This window comes from Ambystoma mexicanum, chromosome 4q (assembly GCF_040938575.1).
Source record: "Ambystoma mexicanum isolate Mex_15411 chromosome 4q, UKY_AmexF1_1, whole genome shotgun sequence".
NCBI classification, from domain to species: domain Eukaryota; kingdom Metazoa; phylum Chordata; class Amphibia; order Caudata; family Ambystomatidae; genus Ambystoma; species Ambystoma mexicanum.
This window is the reverse complement of record NC_090928.1, coordinates 476,338,756-476,352,662: the sequence shown is the minus strand read 5'-3', so window position 1 is coordinate 476,352,662 and position 13,907 is coordinate 476,338,756. Positions and strand designations below refer to the sequence as shown.

Sequence of the window (13,907 nt, the reverse complement as noted above, 5' to 3'; positions counted from 1 at the left end):
GTGGAAAAACAAACTACGGATAAGCAGAGCAGAGGTGGGCCGAGCCGTGACCTAGGCCCCCAGTCATCCTCCAGGTGGGACATGCATCTGAGATTCTGCTGACACACTGGGCCTCTCGGACTCACTCCAAATAATCTCCTCTGGACCCATGAGACCACGAGAGGATACTACGACGAAACTGTGACCTCACCCAGATATACAAATGCATACTCCGGGGGATGTGCCCCCTTCCTGGACCTCCAGGGAGCCAAAGGTGAGCGGTCGCCGCATATACTTGGCACCACCCCTCCACTACAACTTCTCCAGTTGCACATACCCTCCTCGTTAAAGCCTTTATCCCCCTAGACTCCCGCAGGTGCCTTAACTCTCCTCATCCACTGGACACCCAAATAAATACAACGCCCACACTGGAACGGGACAGCCAACCATAGACAAACAGGGTGGCGGCAGCCAACAAGGCGGTTCCCCCCTGCTGACCTTCTGGCAAGACACGCATTTGGGACGCTGCATGTGGGCCGAGCCTTACAGACCATTCATAGGATCCTCGTGCGCAGCACCGGGAGCCAGTAGGAGAGTGCTGCGGCCAGGCTGCGACCATACCCATACATATAAACCTTGAGGGCAGGTCCCCCCCTGCTCCCCAGACGGATTGCAGGCGGTGCATCCATTTACATACTGAGACCACCATTCCCATTGGGAACCGACATGAAAAGATCAGCTGCCCACCTGCCACCGTGGGGTGCATGTCATGACTAGAGGTGCAGGAGGAGGCAAGACGTCGAGTGCAATGGATACATTCGCCAAAGCAACTCCCAGGGGGGAACCAGGCCCATCGGCATCTTCTCAGTCTGATCAAACCCAGCCAGTGATGACAGCATGATGGGCCTTACACATGATGAAAGCCATGACCAAAGGCTTTGCTGCAGTGCACAAAATGCTGGACGACATCACAGCAAATGTGGCATAGATGCACTTAAATTGGCGAAAGAGGGAGACTGTTTAACGGAAGCAGAAACGAGAATTGGTACAACTGAAGACACAGTACAAGACCTTCAAGGTACGGTGGCCACCCTGGTAAAGGACATGAACATGGTGAAGAATAAATGTGATGACCTTAAGTCAAGGTCATGGAGGAACAACGTCCGTATAGTCGGGGTCCCGGAAAATGCACTATGCGGTGGCATGGAGCAGGCAGTGGAGGCACTCCTCAAAGACCTACTGCGGGACCCCTGCTATCTCCCTTCTTGGCTGTAGAGCGGGACCACACCACCCTCGCACCGAGGCCAAAACCTGGGTACCTCCCAAGGCCCATCTTCGCCAAAATCTTCACCTACCGTGACACAGACCATATCCTCTGCTTGGCCAGACACAAGAAGGAGCTTCGGATGGCCTTGCAAATTATCCAGATATTTCCAGATTTCTCGTTCCCAGTGCAACAAGAAAGACGCTAATTTTTGGGAGTTAAGAAAATGCTGCGAGATCGATCCATCCAATATGCAATGCTATCCCCGGCACGCCTGAAGTTCCAATTGTAGGGTAAACTTTATTTCTTCACCGTGCCGGCTCATGCTGTCAAATTCATCCAGGGAGAAATACCGGTCCCATCCAGGAGGAGATTAATGCTAATGAACAAAATCCAAATTGAAGACCTGATTGGAACGATTGACAATTGTCTCCTACAGATACATTAGTCCATGGCACCTGTATTCATACATACCTGTATCACAGTATACTACTGACATTAATTAATTAAGCAAGAGTATGTTCCAATGTCTTGGTGTGATGGGCCGAGGCGGCAGCAGTTAGCCCCTTAGCAGCGGCTTGTTAAGTTAAGCTACCTATCCCACATCCAGGTGGTTACATGGGTGGGGGGTTGGCAGTGGGAAGACGGGAGAAAGGGAGGGGAGGTTTACACTGCAGGTTGGGATGGGCAGTGAGGGATGGGACAGAGGGAACTACTGTCATGACAGTTCCCGCTAGAGTATTCAGCGCCCATTGCAAGGGTTATATTCATGAAATAAGTTTGCGGCGGAGTGCTCAGGTGAAGTGGATTCAATGTCCATCCTAGTATGGATTCAATGTCCATCCTATTATGCGGATACTCGGTGTGGCCCTGGAGCATCCTTCAGCCGGGATTACCCTAACCAATGGGGATAAAGGAAATTAGATGGAATGTCAGGGGGCTAGGGAACTACACCAAATCCCATAAGGTGATGGCCTACGCAAACAGACACAAAGCGAAAGTCCTCCCGTTACAGGAAAAACATGTAGGGGAGGAAATATGTTGGGGTATTGCCCCCCACTTGGGGAGGAACCAGATACTTCACCTCCTACTGTACTCAATCTAGAGGGGTTCTAACGCTAATATACAAATCGGTGTAATTCACGTTGAAAAAGAAATACATAGATCCTGGGGGGCGGTATCTTATTCTTCATTGTCTCATCGAGGGATTGGAAACACTCTTGGTTAATACCTACTGCCCAAATATTGACTCTCCGGAATTCTACGATGCAGTGGCCGCTGTCCTTGCTGGTTATGTGGGGATTCCAATTCTACAGGGTGCGGATATGAATCTGATCCTCGATCAAACTATGGACAGAATGAGTGATGTCCCAGGACCTTGTCAGGGCCCGCACACCAGCTCCGGATTCACATGGAATACTTGGAACTAGTAGATACATGGCGAGCTTTACATCCCCTGGACCGTGAGTATACATTTTATTCCATGGTACATGACATGTCCTCCTGTATTGATTTGTACCTCCTATCTCGGACATTGCTGGGTAGGTTGGTTGAAGTTGCGATCATCTACGATCCTCCGGTGCACTGTCCCCGACCACTCTCCAGTGGTGCTGGACCTGAATACTGGTAGGCCGTTTAAATCAGAAGCGCTAAAGATATTGGACCTCATTACACGGACGGCGGTAACCATGGGGATATAAGCGCCATGGTTGCCGCCGGTATTTTACTGAGTCCGCCATGGTGAATGGCGGAATTACCGCCTTATTCCAAGGTGTGTGGGGGCGGTAATTCCCCATTCACCATGGCCCTTCCCCATTCCCATTTTAGCCCCCATAGGGCTCAATGGGAATGGGGAAGGCGGTAATTACGGTACCGCAAATTGCGGTACCGTAATTACCTCCAAGGTCCCTTTGCGGCTCCCATCCTTAACGGCTGGTAAAACCAGCCATTAAGGTAGGGTCCCACAAAGGGACTCGTAGTAAGGCGGTAAGAGTTTACCAGCATTGGTACCCTTACTGGTACCGGTAAACCCTTACCGCCATCCGTGTAATGAGGCCCATTGTCTTTAAAGCCGAAATTAAGGCTGATATAGAAACCTTCTTTGTCCGCAACATAGCAAGTGAGACCACAGCCAGCGTGAGGTGGGAAGCCTTCCAGGCCTATATCCGGGGGATGGGGATTTCCAGAGAGGCAGGGGTCTTGAAAGCCATTAGGAGGGACCTCCAGAGGAGCAAAACTAAACTCAAAGCTTTGGAGGACGCATACTCCCATAACTCAGATCCTAGCACACTCACCCAAATACTTGCCGAACTAGACCAATTTGAGGCTAATGCCCTGAGAGAGGTTCGCTATTGCTCACGCCCTTAGGCAGCTAGGAAGTACGGGGAGGGGGCGAGAACTGTGGCCATGTTGGCCAGAACAGAACACGGCCGTACCCGAGTAAACTGCATCACTGATGCAGAAGGGGATCCTCAAAGGGGGGTGGGAGGGCAGGGAGATACTGGGGGTATCCTGTGACTTTTATAGAGAGCTCTATGCTGCGTCTCCTGACTGTGGTGCACATGCCAAACACTCCCTACTTGAGGGGATACCCATGTCGCGTCTAAACAAACCAGGGAAAGCCTGGAAGTTTCCTTGTCTAAAGATGAGATTATGGCGGTGATCACTAGCCTGCCTAGGTGCAAGGCCCCTGGATCCCATGGACTTATGTCCGAGTTCTAACAGGAGCATGCAGCACTACTGGCTCCCCACCTCTTGGAAATATGGGAAGAAGCACTCCGCGAATCCAGGCTACCAGCGTCGTTACACAAGGCTAATATTACCATTCCACTTAAACCTGGCAAACCAAGTGACGAGTGCAGTTCATACAGACCCCTCTCATTGATAAATGTGGATGCAAAAATATATGCCAAAGCCCTCGCAAATAGATTTCTTCCGCTGATGCCCTACATGGTCCACGCAGACCAGGCTGGCTTTGTCCCTGGTAGGTCCACATCATGGAACATCAGACACCTGTTCAACGAGATGGCTAGAAATAACGCAGAATCAGAGGAGGTGGCTGTGACAATAGATGCTCAAAAAGCATTTGACATGGTTTCCTGGGAATTCCTATGGGGTAGCACTCGAAATGATGGGTATCATCCCCGAGATGTTACGCTTCATCAAGTTGCTATACTCGGGGCCCCATTGGCCAGGGTCTTGGTTAACTCCCAGGTCTCTCAACTCTTCACTCCGGGCAGGGATACTAGGCAAGGTTGCCCATTTCCCCCGATCCTGTTCGCCCTACCCATCGAACCAATGGCAGATATATCCCACGCCTGTCACAGACACCGCAGGGTTCGCCTCAGTGGTTCACCCAAAATAATCTCACTTTTTGCAGACGATGTGCTGTTATATGTGAGAGATCCGCAGACAAACCTTGAACCTGTCCTTCAGGACCTAATACATCTCGGCGGCTTCTCAGGCTTCACAACAAACCATACCAAATGCAAAATGTTCCCTCTGACGACTAATACAAAACAAATGCATTGCACATACCTTCTGCGATGGTCTTCGAAGGGATTAAGTACTTGGAGTGATAGTCTCCAGGACTAAGGCCTCCCATCTGAAAGACAACTATCAGGCGGCCGAAAAATACATGACGGACAGGCTGGCTAGATGGGCTACACACCTGCTCTCACTGGTGGGCATGCTACCCCTGATAAAGATGGTGCTGGTACCAAAACTCCTGTATATTTTTGCCAATGTACCAATCTGATCAGGTAAAGCCTTCTGTTCCGGGCTGCACGGGCAGCGTGCGCAATTCCTATGGCTCTCTGGAGTGGCCTGAGAAAAATGGATCGACAGGACAGGGGAGGGTTTAAGGCACCACATCTCGAACTGTATTGGGTGACGGCACAGGCACAGTTCGCCACCCACTGGTATGACAACACTGCATCCCCCCCATATCAAACTAGAACACCATGCTGCGGCTAAATCCGACCTCAGGACAGAAGTTATGGGCAGTAGATACAAGGATGACTGCCCTTGCGACCCATTGATCTCCACGCTGCTCGTCTGCAGCTCCACACTAGACACACAGGGACAGCCATACCCATACTACAAATGGCTCCCACTGTGGAGATTCCCCGGGCTGAGACCTACATGGGATGCCATGCTGGAAGCACGATGGGAACGCTTGGGATACAGGGTGATGGCAGACCTGTTCCCTGCTGGAACATTTATCACCCCACTGACCTGGCGACGGGGACATACCAACGAGGGGATTGAACTGATGCAGTATTACAGGCTGCGAGCAGCGTTGTCAGCGCGATCGGAGTTCCCTTCAGAACCTCCTGAAACAGTGGAACTAGCTTATATTGCAAACTCGAGTGGCGGACGTAGAATACTTTCAACACTGTACAAAATGTTACTTGTTAAGCGGGCACCCCAATCCTCCAGGGCAAGATCCAAATGGTCCGAGCATGTTGGGGTTGAACTGTCAGATGATCAATGGAAGCGCATCTGTGCACATACTAAGAATGTATCCCTCAATTTTAGATTTAGATGTATGAAATTTAAGCTTTTGAATGAACTACATTATACCATCAAAAGACTTAGCCAAATCAATCAGTCTACCACACACTGCTGTCCCAGGTGTCAGTGTACCCAGGTGGATCATTTACATGTGTTTTGGTCATGTGAGTGATCGGATGCATTTTGGGACTCTGTTCTAGAAACTCTGTCGAATATTGTTGATGCTCCCCTCCCCCGGACCTCCCTGAGCACATTATTTGTATTTGGTCTATGGGAAAACTTTCTGAATAAAAAACGTTGTTCCTTTGTCAACGTTGGTTGCATGCTAGCGAAAAGATTTATACTCATGGGAGGGAAAAGCAAAACCTCACCCACTACAAAAACGTGGCTAGTGGCGCTCACTTAGACCCAGAACAACGAGGAATTGTACATTGGGTCACTACCCCATTCATCCCGCCCGAAATATACATGGACAGAGTTTAAATCTTATCTAGCAGCCCTCCCCTCTCACTGACTGATACTAACAGAGATGGTGTATGTACGACCCCCCTTTTGAGCTATGCATAATATGTCTGATTGTATGTTTTGATTGCCAACCCCCTAACCTCTCCCAGATACCATTTGTTGAGATTCTCTGTGTACTATCTCTTCCAACTGAATGGAATGTATTCCACTGTACTCTGCCTCTAGTGCCAAATAAATAAAGGAAACTGAACTTTGTTCCTGATAGACCTGAATTGATCCAGCGGAAGGGAATTCATCCCTTATTACACAGATTCTTGTTTATAACTTTTGAGTTCGAATTATATGTTATTTTGTGGAGTTTAAAATAGCCAAACAATACCTGTATAATGTTGCTGTGTACAAGTGTGAGGGTCAGATACGTTTTGGACATTAGGTCATTTTTCTTTAGCCTTAGTTTGTTAGGCTGGGATCCTTGTTTGGTTAGGGAAAGATAGGCGTTTGTCTCGCCCCTTTTCATTTAATAAAATATCAAATTGTGAGAAAACTATACACCTGTGTGTCTGTCTCACATTTCTGACCCCTCACAGAGAACAGCTTCACTAAGTGTATCATTACGGGAATGGTAGAATTAACTGTGGTAATTCCACCATATTCTCTTACCGTTTCTGCTAAAATACCACCCTGGAACTGGGGGTAAATCCATAGGTTCCATTAGACTCCATTGGGTTTTCTGCCGGTGGTAAATCCTCCAAGTGTTGGAGGCGAAGTGGAAGACAAATCTCCAGCTCAGTTTTTCCTCCCAACTTGGAATATGGTGGTGTGCTAAAAGTGGCTGTAATTCAGGTTTCTGCCATTTGTTTACTGCACACCATACTCAGAATGAGGCCCCAAGTTGCTTTGGATAAAATGCCACTTGCACGTAGAGCAACTATAGGTGTCCAGTTAGGACAGTATACGAACACGCAGAAAGCTTAGCATTGCAACACAGGAATAATGCTCATAGTCCTCCAGATCACACAACATAACAGAACGAATGTATAGAATTGGAGGACAGCAATGAAAGGTACAAGATTTGGAGATAAAGAGCCTGATCAACGATGGACGGACTATAATAATTTGTCTTAACACCGGCTTCAGTATTATGTGCCCTGCTAAATGTAAAATGAATGGAAGAAAGCTTAAACATTGACGTTAAATGTAAAACAGCGGAAAGCCTGAATTCAGTACAATAACCTAAAGAAGAGAAATAGATAATACAAGAATATCTTATTGTTGTCTTGCGGGAGAGGTCACATTACCTCCACTGAAAGTGTATGTAGTGATTATAATGACATTTCAAGCTTCCTTTTTTCTCATATTAATTAGGCTTATTGAGATGATGGAAAACTTACTGTGAATAAGCTGTCGTTTTTGAATAACTATTTAAATTATGATCACTTTCTGGATGTATTCCCAGTAAAGGTTAATTCTAAATTCATATGCCATTATAAAACAATACTGAAGCAGTTTTGCATGAAAACGTCCTCGCTATTGAAGTACCTGCACATGGAAGCAAGTTAACTAGCTTGTTACACTATTGATTATACAGAAGTATTGCACTGTTAAATATATTGCTTTTCTTCATGTTCCTACTGGGGAGGGTATTCAGTACCTGACTTTCTTAATGGACTGATTCTGAAGTTGTTAGTTGTTCTACCCTTTCAAAATAATGTCCACGCTTGTATTGACAGGAAGAGTTACCCAAGGTCCACCCAAAACCGCTTAAACAACGGTTGCAAAAGAAAACTTATGAAAAAGAAGCAAAAATGGCAATGACGTTCACTCCTGTAAAGGGTCGATATATACTGGAAAAGAAGCCACAATGTGTGAATGAAATCCATTGCAACAGTGAAAATTACAGGCTAAAGGTATTGCCATATTTGATTATATCAATACACAGTGGCCATTATTTGCTGTGATACCATTCTGTCTTAACTTGTAGTGGGGTCGTTTTGTAGGGTCTGGGTGAAGGGGTTGGTGGATACTGCAGCCTGCTGTCAGTCTGATTAGACGATAACAAATTGCGTTTCTCTGATGATTTCAGATTGTTTCTGTTTGTATCAATTTTCCATTTTGGTTGGTTTTTACTTTTAACTCGTGGCATCACGTGTTTTGCCAGGAGGCTTCCTCGGAGAAATTACTTGTGTTAATGTGTAGTGATTGGATACACACAAATAACCGTATATATATATATTAACAAGTTGTTTATTTCATTACACGCTTAATGAAGGTGAACAGGCCCCACCGACTGCGGGCAGCAACTGACAAATGCAGGTTTGAACCTCGCATTCTACGTGCTAGTCACTACATTCCATTCATCCTTCTGTCACGACGAAAGCTCACGCGGAGCCTCGTGATGAAAGGATAATGGATACTACATAATGGCAAAGTCATTTTCACCCCTCATTGGGTCTGGTTGGCGTCAGAGATGAGCGTGGGGATGGGGGTCTATCCCACCTTTGTCCATGGTAGTGCTGCTCATGATCCTTTGGTCATGTATTTCATGATAGAGTGATGACTGCTTGTGATATCGTCACTAATACTGAGCAGTCATCCAATTAGTTAGTCGCAGTTACATAAGCCAGAAGGGTATCGGAGCGTCAAGCTCTTTCTCTCATGGCCCCTTTTCTGGTGTTCACTAAAGAAATGACTACCAATAGTGAGACCATTGATCTTACACTAGGTGGTCTCAGATTTTTGCTTAAGATATATTCCCTATATTTTCCATCTTTTCACTTCTCAAAAAGAGGAGCTGTTTGTTATATTTATTTAAAAGTATGGGCGTCCCCACACACAGACCCGCTATGAGACTCTTTATAGAAAAGTCCAGTTAGCTGTACTAAACATATGAACAACTGATCAGGGTTCCAGTTACTCTTGTAGCATGTTCATAAGAGAGAGAATGTCGACCAACCTCATTCACTCCAGCTCGAGCCCTCAATTGATACAGTCAGAAGACTCAGGCACAAAGCATTTTGCCTCATTTTCCTGCCCTGTCAGTCATACTCATCCATCAACATTCCACTAGAATAAATTAAAAGGACAATACAACAATTACCCCTCACAGCACCTCCCTTCCTTACAAACAACACAACCATTCGAACACCTACATAGAAACAGTCAAAACACCGTTTCACAAATTGGACCCTAAAAGGAACCAGAACAAATGAATTCTAACAAGACGAACTGCTCTTTCGTGCATGCCTTTAGAACACAAAGTCAGTTTCAAAGCAAACATTTCATAGATGGCTATGCTCTGTATCAAAACGTGTGTGTGCTGGCTTCGAAGGAGGTACTGACTGTGCTATGTGCCCATTGTTCGAGAGGGCAGACCGTACATTAGGTTAGCAGGGTTGGACCGATGCCCAACTTGATCCTCCCTTCACACGTTCACAAATAATTATTGTCGCTGGAGAAGATGCTCTGTACCTGCTGCATTCATGATCATTGAGACCCATGATGACAGATGTGGCATCATGACTTCAGCTCTGCCATTTTCCCCACACTCTAAAGGCTGGTGAAATGCAGAACTGCCAAAGGTTATAAGCATTCCATACTAGAGTTAGGTGAGGGGGCGATGAGGAATCTGAGGGAGGAACACCTAATTAATCATGACTTGAAGGTAAGAAATGTGTTCTTCTGAAAGATTCCTATCCCCCCAACCCCCACACAGGTTCCTCACCTTAGAAAGTCACCCAAAGGAGCACAGAAGTAGGAGGAAGGTGGAACGAATACCTGCACGAGAAAACTAGCACATAGAAGGACTGAATTTGGAATCATGGCCAGACAAAGGACATGATTTTTGAAAGTGTTTTTATAATGGCGCAATCCCATAGAAAAACGTTCCATGAATCAGGCCCTAAGTATCCAGGCAATATTAACTAGTGAACATGTGCAATGATGCTCACATAGCTGCCCGACAGCTGCCACTGATACTACCTTGGGTGCAAAATCATAAATGCAGAGAACAAGCCTCGTGGCAAGCGTTGTTTGGTAATGGTCCTGCCTGTCTAGCTTTCCAGAACTCTCAGCCCTTTCTGCATCACAGTATTCTCACCACACAAGCAGAACATAACATTTCCCTGTGCCTATTCATCAAAGGCAAAGGACGTACCTGAGGTTCGTCGTGGGCCAACATCACTAGGAGTTCACAGCCCTGCCGTTCTGTCTTTCTTCGGCACTCGGGGTTTTCACCAAGCTGCTGGCAGTGTTAGTGGGTCACTTCAGTTGGGAAGGCACGGACTGGCTCTTCTGACCTCTCTCCAATGGCCCAGACGTCTGCACATTTGTTTTGCATGCAGTCTGTTGCACAGTTTGGACCTTTCCCTGAATTTAAAAACGTCCCATGTTTAGCTGTCCCAATTTCTCTGGTCCTTGGACATGTGCCTGGGCAAAGAATTTCCGCCAGAGGACCGAGTAGCGAACATCTCCCAGATGGTACATATCTCTAATCCCTGGGTAAAAGTTACTGCCACAGCATTTTTCTGTGTGCTGGGTTTCATGGCATCCTGCATTATGGTGGTTCCGGAAGCACGGCTACGCATGAGGTTGCTTCAGTGGCTGTTTCATTGCTAGCGATCACAGTTTTAGGGCTGCATGCCAGATCTTCTTCAGGTATGGAATCAAGTTGCTCAAGATGTTGTGTGGTGGTCCCTGGGGGACAACCTGCTGAAAGGCGCATTGTGATGGCTGCTCATCTGTCATGGTGGATGCCGTGAGCAGTTAGACCTTGGCCTTCCATGAGTGGGATCTCTACCTGGAAGTTCTAGAGGAGAATTTCCTTTCTGCTGGGTGACTCCTCAAGTAAATCTCTCTGCTTCCAGTGTGAACAGGAAGTGCGAGTTGCACTGCTCTAGGGAATTTCCTTGCCGGGGAGCTCTAGAGGATCCATTGATGGGTGACTGGACATTAGATGACCGTTATGCATTCCCACAGATCCCAAGCTTGCTGGTTTTCAGGAGATTGCTCCTGTTCGGGACACCTTTCTTCTGATTGCTCCGGACTGAGCCCGGAGAGCATGGTACTTGAGTTGCTGTACATGTCCATCTGCCCTCCCTGGTGCCTTCTGTGGAGAGTAGATCTGCAACCCCAGTCGGAAGGGTGGGTCCTGTAATCTTAGCAGCCTGAACCTTCATGCTTGGCTACTGAGCAGCTGAAATACAAAAAGGGACTTTTTGGTGACATCCTGGATGTTTTCCTTTCAGCACAGAGACGTGCCGGCAAGTTAATTCATGCTTGTAGGTGGCTTAAATTCTCAGCTTGGTGCCCGGAGAGGAATCTAGACCCCATTTCATGTCCTCTATACTCTGTCCTGGATTTTCTGCTGCCTTTGGCTCGTCTGGGCCTGCATAAGGGCACAGTAAAGGTATACCTAACCACTATCTCGGTTTTTCAATGGTCCCCTGAGCAGGGCTCTTTCTTCAGGATTCCCACAGTTATGCAGTTTTTTATGTGGATTGTGCAAACTGTTCCCTCCATGACAGTGTGTGGCCCCGGTGTGGCATTTAAATGTAGTCTTTTTATTTCTTATGGGTGCTCCGTTTGAGCCCCTGCATTCTTGTTCTATTAGGCTGCTCACCATTAAGGTGATTTTCCTGGTTGCCATCACTTCCGCTAGGCAGGTGAGTGAACACCAGGTGCCATCTGTTAAACCTGCCTATTTCCTTTTCTCCAAAGAGAAGTTAAAACCCTCCCATCCACCCAATAATTGTTGCAAAATGTAATCTCACTCAAAAAATCTATCTTCCTCCGCCCCATCCTTCCAAGACAGACAAACGTTTCCATTGGCTGAACCCAGTGCAGGCCCTCAGCTACTATGCTCTGGTACGAGGGAGTTCAGAAAAGATTACCAGCTCTTTGTAATTTATGCTGGTGCCCGTGCTGGCAGGGTTTGACCAAACAGACCCATGTTGAGGTAGATCATTGTATGAATCTCAGGATGCTAGGATCTGGTGGCTAAGGATGAGCCTCAAGGTTTCAGAGCTCATTCTACCAGAGGACTTGCTGCCACTGTTTCACTGCAGGGATGGGGCCCTGTAATGGAGATATGCCAGGCAGCTACTTGGGCCTCGCTGCACAGATTCGCTAAGCATTACTGCCTGGATTCCCAGTCGGGACAGGATGCTCATTTTGGTAGGGTGGACCCCGAGAGTTTTCTGGTAAGAAGGTGGTGTTCTTGCTTTCCTCCTTCCTATAGATCCACCTACTGCTTTAGGAGTCTATCATAGATGAGGAATCGGTGGGAGGAAGGAATCCATTAGAAGAACAAATTACTTGCCCCTCTGTAATATTGTTTCTGATGAATATTCCTCCCATGGATTCCTCATCACCCTCCGAACCTGCCTCTCTTGGCAGATAGCTAGTACACCATTGGCTCCACAGTGCTTTAGCATCAAAGTGCTAGAGAATAAGGGAGAAAATTAGGTCACAAGCTGTTGCGCCTCGATATGTACTGACCCGAATGTCCTGTCTGGCGTGTAGTGCAGTCGGGAGAACATTTTCTGAACAACCGTTGCGCTGCGGATGGGAGTGTCATAAATGAGGAATCTGTGGGAGGAACATCTATCAGAAAGAACATTAGTGAGAGGCAAGTCATTTGTTATTTTGTACGCTTTCCCTCACCCTTTCAAATGGTGTGGCCAGACATACGACTCCCCCTTACATATGAATATGCATGCTTTCAACACATTTTCTCAGCTGCCACACTCGGTCAGTCATATGGATATAGTTATTGATTTTCTTTTTTATTTCCGCTGCAAGTGAAATTATATAATCCACTAGTAGTGTTCTTTATATCCATAGAGGACCTATTTGTCTATGTATCCTTGGTGCCTGAACACATTTTTGAATCTGCTGTTTCTTGTGACCATCTCCTTGATATTTGTCCTTTGTCAAGAGCGGGGATCAACATCAAGTCCCACAATAAAAGCTTTAACATGTTTAATTGTACAACATAAACAAGTCTAAACCCCGGGCTGGATGGGGTAAATTGGAGAATTACAGCTTTCTTTTGGACCTTAGTATGTCAGTCCATCCCTCATTTGCCTTAGGCTTCACGTCCTAGTGATCAAATTTCACTCACAGTCCCTGGGGTTTTAAGCGTCTCCGAAACTACAGTCTTGGCCTGGTTGTTGCTTTTTAATGCATTTGGCCAGATAAGGATGCAAAGTTTCTAGGTTGCCCTTTCCACATGCCCAACTCGAGCGGCCCGGGATTCCTCCAAATGATACCACACAATTGTCTGTTTTTACCTCATTCGTCCAACAAGCTTCTCAGTTGGGCCTGATGCTGGCAACAGGCTCTGCCACCAACACTACTAGTAATGAGTGGTCAGGAGCCACTTCCATAGGATGCTGGGGGCTCCCTCCTCAATCCATTACTCATCTCCCTTTTACTTCCTCCATTTCCCTCCTAATTGTTCTGCAACGATCGGGCCCTTTTCACCTCCCCTATAAGTGCCTTTTTCTTCTCTGCCTCTGGTAGCCCAGCCTCCTTGGCAGCGTTCACTGTACAGGTTTCTCCTTCCTCCTTACTCCAAAACTGGTTCCTCTTTAGTGCTTCTGGCCGTTCACCGTTTCTATCCCTTCGCCTTCTTGCGCTATTGATGTTCTCAGGGTTGAAGAATAGGCTCATCTTCATATGGCTA

The 13,907-nt window shown here is 46.9% G+C and overlaps 1 protein-coding gene across 6 annotated transcripts in view; it reads left to right on the top strand.

Annotated features, from left to right (window-relative positions):
* Positions 1-13,907, top strand: part of VRK2 (VRK serine/threonine kinase 2) — a 711,103-nt gene that overhangs the window by 684,475 nt on the left and 12,721 nt on the right. For 4 of the 6 annotated variants that reach the window (XM_069608045.1, XM_069608044.1, XM_069608043.1 and 1 more), the window contains one exon: positions 7,954-8,130. The exons of 1 other annotated variant lie outside the window; for it this stretch is intronic. In XM_069608045.1, the coding sequence (XP_069464146.1) occupies positions 7,954-8,130 (177 nt within the window). Of the gene's footprint in view, positions 1-7,953; positions 8,131-13,907 lie in introns of those variants that run through there. One more of the 6 variants, XR_011268142.1, reaches the window with a different exon arrangement.